Source organism: Lissotriton vulgaris, unplaced genomic scaffold (genome assembly GCF_964263255.1).
Source record: "Lissotriton vulgaris unplaced genomic scaffold, aLisVul1.2 SCAFFOLD_1556, whole genome shotgun sequence".
In the NCBI taxonomy this organism is placed as follows: Eukaryota; Metazoa; Chordata; class Amphibia; order Caudata; family Salamandridae; genus Lissotriton; species Lissotriton vulgaris.
In genome coordinates, this window is record NW_028250769.1 from 312,098 (window position 1) to 324,835 (window position 12,738).

The window sequence follows — 12,738 nt, forward strand, 5'->3', positions numbered from 1 at the left end:
TATAGCCAATACACAAGCACTACTCGCACGTTACGACAGGGCACATTACGATGAGTTAGAAAAACTTCTTACACATCTCCCAAAGGAACATCAGAAGAAGGCAGACCAATTAATACAGGAAGGTAAAATAATAACAAATACTTCCATTAAATGTGCATTAGACGCAGCAGACACTGCAGCAAGATCGATTAACACTAGTGTCATGCTAAGAAGGCACGCATGGCTTAGAATCTCAGGATTCAAACAAGAGGTACAAACAGCCCTACTGAACAAACCATTTGATCAGAAGACATTGTTTGGTTCAAGCACAGACGAGACATTAGAGAAAATGAAGAAAGATACGGAAACGGCTAAGTCAATGGGAGCATTGCAACAGCCAACACACAGAGGTTCCTTTCGTAGATCCACCTATAGAGGGGGCTCAAAGAACACAGGAACGAATCAGCAATCCACATCTTTCACACCAACATCACCCAGAGGTAATTCAAGAGGCAGTTACAGAGGTAACAACAATAAGGGAAGAGGCCGCGGAAATAATAATAACCGCAACGCCTCAACACCAAAACAGTGACTTCATAGAACTCCCCCCAGACCACATAACACCGGTCGGGGGACGTCTATCACAGTTCCTACCTGTCTGGGAAAACATCACGTCAGACAAGTGGGTGAGACAAATTATCCAACATGGTTATTGCCTAGAACTCACAGATACCCCACCAAACATCCCCCCCAAACAGCGTCCAATGAGTCAGGATCATCTGACATTGTTAAGAGAAGAAGTGCTAGCACTTCTACAAAAGCATGCAATAGAGAAGGTCCCAAAAGATCAACAGGGCACAGGAGTATACTCTCTATACTTCCTGATCCCCAAAAAGGACGGGTCCCTACGACCAATATTAGACCTCAGACCTCTCAATGCTTACATAAATTCGGAGCACTTCCACATGGTCACGCTCCAACAAGTACTCCCTTTACTGAAGAAAGGGGACTTTCTTTCTACACTGGATCTAAAAGACGCTTACTTTCATATCCCAATTCACAAAGCCCACAGAAAATACCTAAGGTTTGTGTTAGAAGGACAACACTACCAGTTCAAAGTCCTTCCATTCGGTGTCACAACAGCACCGAGAGTTTTCACAAAATGCCTAGCTGTGGTGGCAGCACACCTGAGAAGACAACAAATACATGTCTTCCCATACTTGGATGATTGGCTAATAAAGGCCAAGTCAAAGGAAGAATGTCTTCACAACACACAGAAGACAATTCAATTGCTGCACCACCTAGGGTTCACGGTGAACTACAAAAAATCACACCTGCAACCAAACCAGATTCAGCAATACCTGGGGGCTACAGTAGACACAGAAAAGGCAATAGCATACCCCAACCCACATCAACTACCTAGAGCTATTAGCAATATTTCTAGCACTAAAAGCTTTCCAAATGCAAATAACAGGCAAAGCAGTCCTGATCAGAACAGACAACATGACTGCAATGTATTATATTCAAAAACAGGGGGGGACACACTCTCTCCAACTGTCCAGACTAGCACAGGACATATGGAGATGGGCCATTCCTCAAAAGATCTACCTGTTAGCGGAACACCTACCAGGAGTTCAAAACCAAATAGCAGACATCCTAAGCAGACAGTCAGAACAAGTACACGAATGGGAGCTGCACGACCAAATACTACAGCCATTCTTCCAAAAATGGGGGCAACCAGAGATAGATCTGTTTGCCAATCATCAGAACGCAAAATGCAAAGAATTCGCATCCAGGTACCCACACCAAAGGTCCCAGGGCAATGCACTGTGGATAAATTGGTCCAACAGATTTGCTTACGCGTTCCCTCTACCACTAATTCCATTACTGGTTCGGAAACTGCAGCAACATTCAATGACAATGATACTAGTGGCACCCACGTGGGCAAGACAGCCGTGGTTCACCACGCTGCTACAACTCTCACAAGTACCACATCAAAAGCTAAGGTTATTACCCATGCATCTTACACAGAACCATGGAGAAATAATGCACCCAGATCCCAAACAACTGAACCTAGCGATCTGGCTCCTGAGGTCATAGAGTTTGGATATTTAGATTTACCACCAGAATGCATGGAAATCATTAAACAAGCAAGACGTCCTACCACCAGAGCATGCTATGCAGCAAAATGGAAGAGGTTTGCTATACACTGTAACAGTAAGCACATCAACCCTCTGGACGCATCCACTAAACAAATCATTTGCTATTTGTTACACTTACAGCAATGTAATCTAGCATATACCTCTATCAGAGTTCATCTAGCAGCCATAGCGGCATACCTACAAAACAGACAACATCTGTCACTGTTCAAAGTACCAGCAATTAAAGCTTTCATGGAAGGACTCAAAAGAGTCATTCCACCAAGAAGACCACCTTCCCCAGTCTGGAATCTCAACATAGTGCTTACCAGACTAATGGGGCCACCATTTGAACCTATGCATAGGTGTGAAATACAATTCCTCACATGGAAGGTAGCCTTCCTCATAGCTATCACGTCACTTAGAAGAGTAAGTGAACTGCAGGCTTTTACGATTCAAGAACCATTTATGCAGCTACACCAAAATAAAGTGGTTCTTAGAACAAACCCAAAATTCTTACCGAAGGTTATTTCAGCATTCCACATCAATCAGTCAGTGGAATTACCGGTTTTCTTTCCAAAACCACAAACAGTAGCTGAAAGAGCCCTACATACACTGGATGTTAGAAGGGCCATATTGTACTATATAGAAAGAACACAAACTTTCAGAAAGACAAAACAGCTATTTGTTGCGTTTTCTCCCACACATAAAGGCAATCCCATCTCCAAAGCGGGCATTGCCAGATGGATTGTAAAATGCATTCAAATATGCTACTTAAAGGCAAAGAGAACATTAACTGTTCCTCCTAGAGCTCACTCTACACGTAAACTAGGAGCATCTATGGCATTTCTGGGAAACATTCCACTAGATGACATATGCAAAGCGGCTACCTGGGTTACACCGCACACCTTCACAAAACACTATTGTGTAGATGTGCACACAACACAACAAGCTAGAGTGGGACAAGCAGTATTAAAAACATTGTTTCAGACAGTTGCAACAGACACGGGCGACCACCGCTAGGGAGAGAACTGCTATATAGTCTATTCATAATGTACCATCTGCAGCCCATATGCCTCGAACGGAATATGCTACTTACCAGTATGCATCTGTTCTTGGCATAGAGGGCTGCAGAGTGGTACATGCCCTCCCAGCCTCCCCGGAAACCTGTGTCTGTTCCAACATTATCTTATTTAGATACACTTACATGGGCACTCTTATCTGTATTCTACTATACTACTCCATCTAACCCTACTATGGCAAAACAATCTAAGGATGGAGCCGATGCCCATGCGCACTACCAACCAAGGGAGGAGTCACCAAGAGAGAAAAGACTCTCCAAGAGAAAAACAAAGTGCAATCATCCGAGCCCAACACCAGATGTTGATCTATTCATAATGTACCACTCTGCAGCCCTCTATGCCAAGAACAGATGCATACTGGTAAGTAGCATATTCCTTAGCCTGTATAATTGCGGCCTTGTATTCTTCCAAGGCTGCGCAATATTCTTTCTTGTGTGCATCATCATATTGGGATCTCCAAATTCGTTCCTTTTGCCTACACTTGATCTTTACTAATTTGAGATTGGGCGAATACCAGGGAGACAAGACCTTTTTAAGTCGAGGTATCTTGGCCACCTTAGGTGCAACCTTATCAGCCGCTGTGTTTAACCAGTTCTAGAAATCATTGACGGCTTGATTTATGTCAGATGTTAGCGGTCTGTTACTGAGTGCTATATGTAGCTCCATGTCTCTGTACTCCCCATCTGTGGAAGTACACTTCACTGTTTGTCCCCAAGCAGATTCATGGGCTGGTATTCCTCAAAAAGCCAACGTAGATACTCACTTTTCTGAAGCAGATGAAAAGTGAAAAAAAAACACCTAACCAAACAATTTCCCCCTCTGATGTCAGTGCTAAGCAGGCAGTGTACTTTGATCTTTCTTCTAATCATGCTGCTGTATTAGTCTCTTTGAGGGTATGCCTTGTATCTTGTCACAGTTGACATAAAGCAGAAATGCTTCAATTATTTTGCAATCCCTTTGTTCCTGAAATAGGCCATATTCAGAAACTTCAGTTTCAAAGGCCTTTGTCCTCAAAGTTCCAGACAGACTTGAGGTGGGACTAGAGTGGCTTCTCCAGAGAGGAGAGAAACTCATTGGTATGGATGAAGAGGGCAGCATTGGGAGACTTGTTCTCCTTAAGTTCATGCTGTATTTCAGTTGCTAAAGCTGTCATCCTGTCTGTTATCTAAAATACCAATAGTTATGCCAAGTTTAAATTGACCAAGTTGTCCTGTAAATTGTTTGCACTATATAAACTGTACATGGCTTGCTTATTCATAGCATGTGATATTCTTTCCTAACACTCTTTGATTTGTATTTTGTAGGGATTTTACGTGGCATTGCGCCTTGTTGCCTGTGCACAAAATGGCCATGAAGTTGCCATGAGCAGTTTAAGTCTGGCACTGCCGCCGCCTAAGTTTGTGAGTGTTTTTCTTTATTTCATTGATGTTGCATTCATGCAGCTATGTCCATGTTTGCTTTCTATGCCTACTTTTCAGAAAGCTGGTATAATTTCAAACTCTGCATCAGCCCTCAGAGAAGCCATAGCACCTTTCTAGAAATTCATACCACTCTTTTCACTATTAAACACAAACAAAAGTTTTAATGGAACTGAAAAATGCGGGAAAATATTGCTAAATGTGCGCATGTACCATTTCCTAAGTTTGCATGCTCTAACTTATTGAATTTTGAATAGGTTATGGGACAAAATAATGAATGCCTTTTTTGTACTTTTTAGAGAGACACTAGTAGCCCCCTAATGGTCACTCCTCCCCCTCCCACGGAGGCGCATTGGTCTGTCCGGGTAAGTTATTTAGGACATTCTGGAGTTGTTTACTTTAATGTGATGCTGTGTGGGAGTAGGCCTGTTTTTTTGTGTTGACTACAAAATATGTTTGCACAGACCCTCATGGTTTCGGCACAAAGTTGTTCAAAGTCTGACAATGAATGAGTTTGTACCACAGACAGATGCAGGGGCATACCATGTCACTCATCGGAAGGTTCATTTGTCTGTTATGTATTTATGTGTGTTTGTGTGACTATTCACAAAAAAACTCTTTGCTAAAAGTAACGTAGAATAAATTGCAAAACTTTGGGGCCTAAAGTGTAACGTGTTTAATGCTAAAATTGTGTACAGCCAAGCAAAATCAAGCAAATGGCAATTGTCGATTCAAAATCCAGGGCTTTTGCTCAAAACACAGAATGCTAAATTCTGTTCAGATTACAGGCATTTTTACACATTTTATTCCCAATATAAGTCAATTGGAAGATGAGAACGCAGCAGAAACTGTTACTTCGATGTTACGTTAACATGATATATAAACATATAGATGAGCACACAGCCTTCGTATAATTACCCTTTTGATTGCCAACATAGGGCCCAAGGCTATGCTGTACTGCCTGAGGCAGTAAATGTACAACACTGGATAAAATGGATTCTGGTCCTAAGAAAGTCATTAAACATAGCATGCATATTTATGCAAGTGACCCCTTCAGATTAATACAAGAACGGCATTAAAATTTGGCAGTGTAATATATCTGTGCATATTATGTGCTCCAAAGCTTTAGTATTAAAGGCAACGAGTATATGAGGCTGTACTTTATCAGCAAGTTATAGTAAACCTTTTCTCAAAAGTCTAATATTAGTTTATAAAAACCTCCCAAATACACTGAAAAATATTGATACATTGTTAAAGTGAAGTCAAAATGTTTAAGGGAAAACTAAAATTCACCACTCATGCCATACCGCTTCTTAAATGGAATGGTCATTACCTCACAAAGAGATTTTTTAAACAACACAAGTTTTTAGCATACCAAAAAATATGCTTTACAATGGAAAGTGAGACCTAACCATAACGATGCATTCAATGACGACTGTATTTCTATATGCATGTAGGTAATATGTAAAAGTATGTGCGCGCACAACACGAACAGCTTGTAGGCTAATAAAGGTTCTAGAAGAGTGGCAAAGTAAAACCACCCCTCAAAACCCTACACTGTATGCCAAGAGCCCATTAAAAACCTAACACCTACAATACTCTACTTTCTAATCACAGGACCATACAAAAAAAGAACTGAATCATACTCTCCAAAATCATTTGATTTAGTAAATTTCTCAAAGCTTCCTCCATCTCCTCATACCGTGTACCACGTGGACCTGTCAAAAGGCAAAGCTAGACCCCGTACTCCAGTTACATGGAGACTTCTTTGTAGTCTCAAATGAATGTAAAGTGGAGCTGTAAAACCACAGAAACTAATAAATAGGGCTGAACACTCATTCTCCAATATTTTACAATAATATAGATTTATTGCCCAAGTAGTCTTTTACTACTCATGTTGCTTTTCCGTGTTTACACATAAATACATGTAGGTTGACTATAATATATTGAATCTCAATTGAATTGCTAGGGATTTGTATCAAGTCACTGTCTTGTCTGGCGTGGTATTCACCACTTTGTTACAATTCCTAATAACAGTGGTTACAATTCCTGATAACAGTGGTTACAATTCCTGATAACAGTGGTTACAATTCCTGATAACAGTGGTTATCACCCAACACAGTTTCTCATACTGTACCACGCATTATATTGATTTAAACTCCTGAGAGCTTTTCTTTTGGAAAGATGTCTTTGTACCAAATAAACAAGAAGATTTATTGGAATAGTGAATAAGCCCTTCATTGCCTTGTCTTTGTTAGTGGTTACTCCTCCTCTCTGCGTGTTTAACGACAAACAAAACAATTACACAGCAGCTTAGATTCTACACGTAACATTCAAGGATGGATTTAACTGGAAGCGACATCCTCCCTGTTCTGTGGAAACCTCCAGCGTAAAAGTGATTTCTCCAGAGATAAACACCAGTGTACAGACTGATAATCACATGCTTATATGTGATGTGTGTCATGATGCATGTTAACATTTTACGAATAGAGAACTTAGTTTAAAGTTGATACCATTGCTATAAATGAATAGATATAAAATCAGGCCTGAGGTAGCATTGCGTGGTAAAGGGAAATGGTTTGAGTTTTGCCCGAGATGCTAAATTCAGAGGTCTGTTCATCTGAGGAATATCTCACCCTATGAGTACTATGATGGAGATCCGTCTGTAGTTTATTTTTTCTGATTTCATAGCTTTTTCCTTAAATTGGAGGACTTTTTATTACCACCAACTGTAAATCAGGCTTAAAATTACATCTCAGATTTGCTTTTTTGTTTTCTTTTCTAACTGGAAAGTAGATTTTATGTTGCGTTCTGTCACTTTCTTTGCTGTTTAATCTTCCCTTAAACTATTTTGTTCAAGTAACGATTTTAATTAATTTCTCTCTCCCAACCCTTCTTAAAACTTGTTTTTTGTTTCTATTCCTACTAGTGGTAGTGATTTGTCCCCATTACACCCCCTGGATTTAATCTGTCACATGAAAAGCACCATAAAACGGGAGATTTTATTATTGGAAACTTGAGAGGTGATACAGAAATCAGATTAAATCTGTGATGGGAAACAAACGTGTTGCTTAAATTACAACAAGGATATTAATGTGTTTAGATCACTGGAGTTTTTTCATGCTGCAAGAAATGAAGGGACTAATGCCGATCAAATCAGACTGTCATTCATGGTTCGATTTTTATACAGATGACATTTCCCAAACAATAGTTAACAAAAAATAAAAATGGCAAATCCCCAGTAAAATAGTATCGTATGACTGTGCCAACAACTCCATATTGGTTCTTTACTTTTGTTCAGTAATTTTGCCTTTTGGGTTTTCCTGGTGCTATCATGTTACTTGAGGTTTTGGGAAGATTTATTGAAAGTGTAAATCTGAGATAAGCTGCTCTTTGAGCCTCCTTCCTGGGATGAAATCTACCCGTACGTTCCTTTAAATGGCTCTCTTTAGGCCTTATTCGCAGTCCTCACTTTCCTCTGTGCCTATAGATAAGCTTTGCCGCTTATGTCTATCGCTGGAAGGTCTTAGCTAAAAGGCATGACATTCTCTTTGCCAAATCACCTTTCCGACACCTGCCGAGTGCAAACAGGCAATAGAAACGTATTTTTGACATCAGTTCTGCATTTGTCAGTAGCAATAAATGCACTCCTCTTGTGCAAGCCTATAGGCTCCTTTTGCAGTGTGTGTTTTAGAAACTAACTCCCCCGTGACATCATGCTGTTACTGAATAATGCCTATGTGGGTTCTAGTCAAGCACATAAAAAATAATGCACCAATAAAATGGGAAACGGTTCCTTGTTGATGTGCATTGTAGAGCCACTTTCACAGATGTTCAGTGTTTTCTGTCAGTTCATGAACATAAATCAGGTTTCAATTTACCAAGTTTGATTGCTTTACAACTCATTTGACCAACTAAAATGCACACTGGATCCATTGTATCTAACTGAGCACACTATAGCAGAAGGTATTTTTAGTTTGTAGTAGAAATTGCACAGGGTTTGAAGTAATATATTTAGAAGCAAATCAGTCAGTGTGTTAGTCACTGTTATTTTTGAAACTTACACAGGCACACTTTTTTACTTATTCAGGCTATTTCTTACCAACTAGGTAGAAGAGAAAGCAAAATTCGATGTGATTTTCGAAAGCCTGGTGCCTGTGAATGGTTTACTTTCTGGAGATAAAGTAAAACCAGTTCTTATTAACTCAAAACTACCTCTCGACATCCTTGGAAGGGTAAGTGCACCAAATGTTTTTTTTCTTGTCTATCAAACCCCTTCTCTCTATAGGTATAAGGGCTTAATTGTGGAAGCTGGTGGTTGCTAGTTCTCTACTGAGTAGATTAGTTTATCTGTTGTTGCTCGCTCCAATGCTGGCTGTAGTAAAGAGCTTTCAAAAGCTCTGGCACACATTAATCTGGATTGGTGGGAAGAGGTGGTGGAAATTGGCGTAGTAAAAAGTACACAATCCTTCCATAGGAGACACTGCTCTCACGAAAGCACTCATATGCCTCTTCACTGACTGCATTTCAAACAGAACAACATTTTTTTTCGATGACACAAAGTTTTGTTTGTACCTAAAAGCCACCCTCAACATTAAACTACTTTTTAGTTATTTGGGCAATCAGTGTTTCGTGCCAAACATTGAGTTTCTTGGCAAACTGTTCTGTTCATTATTTCCAAGACCTTTGATGGTACCATGCGGACTCCCACACAAATGGTTAAGATATCTTGCAGGGCATTTATTTTAAATCCTACAGGGATTTAAGAGTTTGCATAAGCACAAAATACATAGATTATAGAGGTTGGTAGACTTACGTGCATGCAGAAGTACCGCAGCCTCGTTATATTTTTCCGTAGAATAAGACATTTTAGTTGCATCAAGCAGGTCATTTCTTTCTCTTTAATGTGATGTGATATGATCTTTCAGCTCATGGTGTCAGATTTGCTCCAACGTGCTTTTGAGGCAGAAGCATTATTTCTTTTTTCAATTTTTTTCATGATTACATTTGTTGCTAAACATGAAAATTGGATGTAGTCTGCAAGCCACCATACAATCAAAGTATCACTTTTTATTGAGTCATTATCATCAGATTACATTCAATAACATGTCTTCCAGTGTATGTCATACCTTAAGCAAGACCCAATTTATCGGTCTATTGTGTGTAGTAAGTTTTGATATTGCTGGTGTTGTCTGTGGTCTAGAAATGTATGTTTTCTCTTTTCACAATGTTTGAACCGGAACTTATAGACACGCAAACACAGAATCACTGACAACGCAGAGCAGATGAAACGTATATATAACATATGTGTTTTATCTTCTCTGGGTCATCAGTGAATCTGTGTTTGAGCGTTTATAGTTTCCGGTTCTAAGTGTGTGCATGCAGTAATGTTGCTTTTTTTTTTCTTCCAATTTTGCAGTGGGTAATTAGTCAGGTTCTCTGTTGCTTTGTGACCCTGACTTGCATTGTTTCTGCTTTAGGTCTGGGACCTTAGTGACATCGACCAGGATGGACACCTGGACCGAGAGGAGTTTGCTGTGGTAGGTTACTTCAAGGTTAATTTCACATATAATCTTAAGACAAAGGTGTTGGCTAACTACCTATTGTCAAAGCATAGACAAAGTTGGAGTATTACTGAAACCGACTTCCACAGTGTCGAAACCTTCATATTGTGAAAACGAATACTTTCCTCAATTCAAACAACATTTTCTTTTCTAAGATAGCTAAACTTGTGCCATCTTTCACAGGAAGGTGGAGCCGAGTCGGCTCATCGCCGTGGACTCACTGGTGCATTGTGTGCTGCCCATGATATCAGCAACATTACAGCTCTGTAAGAGGGCATGCCCTAATGGCTGGGGGATATTTGCAGCAGCACTACCAGTAGGATAAGCGTCAAGCTGTAGAGCGTGATTCTTTACTGGCACAGTTGTTGGGAATGATGATGTTGGGTGACGGTGCCTACGCCCACGACTTCCGTGATTTTCGAGACGCTATATAAAAATCACCTGTCTCGACCGTTGCTGCCTCTAGTACCAGGATTGGTGGAGCCCGCCGAGGAGTTGTTTCTCACTCCGGCGGTGACTAAGGCGGCCCCCTCCAGGCTCCTCAAGAAGTACCGGGCTCCGGATTCTGACCCGGCTTTTCTTAAGATGGATCGACACCGGACTCGGACTTGCACTCTGACTCGTTTTGCTCCGCTTAATGCAGTATAGAACTTCCAAGTATGGCCGGGTTACTGGCACAGTTGTTGGGAATGATTTCTTATGGATCCAGTCGCCTGTCAAGGGTGGCATTCCTCAGATATCTTAACTCACCCCGTTTGCATAGCTGACTGCCATTCTGCTGTGTACCTGAGGTTAGGCTTCACCTCGGGCTTGTCCCCCAGAGATCCATACACTTACTGAAAGAAAAATGAGTTCTAAAGACCGCCAAAGGTGGAACTACCTGGTCTGGCGTTAGAGCCTGCATAGATCCCTTGTGGATTTCCATATTGCCTGGGGAAAGTGTTGAGAGTCGTGCAGAGTATCCTTTCTTCCTGCTTTCTGGTGTGTTTTTTAATACTATTAAACATCAAGTGTACATAATGGGACCATGAGGCTGAGTGCAGGGACATGATGCAAAGTGTGTGTCTTGCACTACTTACTACCAAGTCCGGTCTGATGCAAGTCTCTTTCTTCAAACTGATTTGACATAGTGCACTTCCAGTATTGCAGGAACTGTCATGATGACTCTTAGTTTGTCTGCCCAAGGTTTAAACTTGTTCACACCGTCATGTACTATCAAGTACGCTTCTCTGTGTTTATTTAATGAAACTTTCAAATCTGCGTATATCATGCAATAAAAAAGTGAGTTACCTCATGTCATGTTTATGTTTGCAGGCAATGCACTTGGTGTACAGAGCCCTGGAAAAGGAGCCAGTGCCGTCCGTATTACCTCAATCCCTTATCCCTCCTGCCAAGAGGAAGAAAGCACATATGTTCCCTGGTGCCGTTCCTGTCCTCCCTGCCAGCCCTCCGCCAAAAGACAGCCTTCGATCCACACCTTCCCATGGCAGTGTCAACAGCCTGAACAGTGCTGGCAGCTTGTCACCCAAGCACTCCACGAGGCCCGTCCAGGTACAAATAACTTTCACATGTTTCAGGGAGATTTTAGCAAGCCAGTAGCCCTGCAGCTTAAAGAGCACGTTAACCCCACTTTATCAGTGACCTCATGGTTGTTGACACTGGGAGACTGCCAAATCAGTGGGTAAAAGGTTTAGTGTCTTACACTGTCTCTGAACTTTCTTCCTCACTGTGGACTTGCACTCTGACTCGTTTTGCTCCGCTTAATGCAGTATAGAACTTCCAAGTATGGCCGGGTTAACCAGACGAGTCGGGGTGGCGGACACTGGGCAAGGTTGATTGAGACAAGTTGAAAGATACTGACCTGTTCTCACTGTCCACTGTAGGTTTTGTACAGTGAAGCTGCTCAATAGCCCTGTTTACTTACTTCTTAACACACCCAGCTCAATGTACAGCCCCATAGGTAACTATAAACTGTGCACTATTGTTCACTGAATTATTTTATGTCGTTTTACTAGACATACTTTTCAGAGGTGGAAAACCATTTGTAGCCGTGCTTGATAGGTGCTGACTCATTCTCTTCTTGTTTTTAGCCTGCTGTAAATTGGGTAGTTCCAGTAGCAGACAAACTACGGTACGACGAGATCTTTCTAAATACTGATCTGGACAAGGACGGCTTTGTAAGTGGTCACGAGGTGAAAGATATTTTCATACAGTCATGCCTTCCTCAGAATCTCCTAGCACACATATGGTAAGAAGATTACACGATTACTTTCATTAGTATTTCATTACCTGTCTTAATGCAATTGTATGACCCAGTACTGTCATCAACGTTGCTACACTGGTATACTTGCCAATATAATGATGCATGTAAGGCGCTCTGTATCCATACACTTTTTGTATCGGTTTGGATGAAAATATCCACACTAAATAATGCTGTGGTTAACTGTTCAAACTTAAGTAAACCAATGAACTATTTTTAAAAAAAAGTATTTCATTACCTGTCTTGTCAAATACTGGTCAAAATCTAGCAAATTTTAAATTGCTTTTAAAAATATTG

The 12,738-nt window shown here is 40.8% G+C and overlaps 1 protein-coding gene across 4 annotated transcripts in view; it reads left to right on the plus strand.

Moving 5' to 3' along the window:
* Positions 1–12,738, plus strand: part of LOC147663126 (epidermal growth factor receptor substrate 15-like 1) — a 326,980-nt gene that overhangs the window by 94,925 nt on the left and 219,317 nt on the right. For all 4 annotated transcript variants that reach the window (XM_086950659.1, XM_086950660.1, XM_086950657.1 and 1 more), the window contains exons 5-10: positions 4,504–4,599; positions 4,917–4,982; positions 8,727–8,852; positions 10,098–10,157; positions 11,496–11,732; positions 12,272–12,429. In XM_086950659.1, coding sequence (XP_086806785.1) covers positions 4,504–4,599; positions 4,917–4,982; positions 8,727–8,852; positions 10,098–10,157; positions 11,496–11,732; positions 12,272–12,429 — 743 coding nt within the window. The remainder of the gene's footprint in view (positions 1–4,503; positions 4,600–4,916; positions 4,983–8,726; positions 8,853–10,097; positions 10,158–11,495; positions 11,733–12,271; positions 12,430–12,738) is intronic.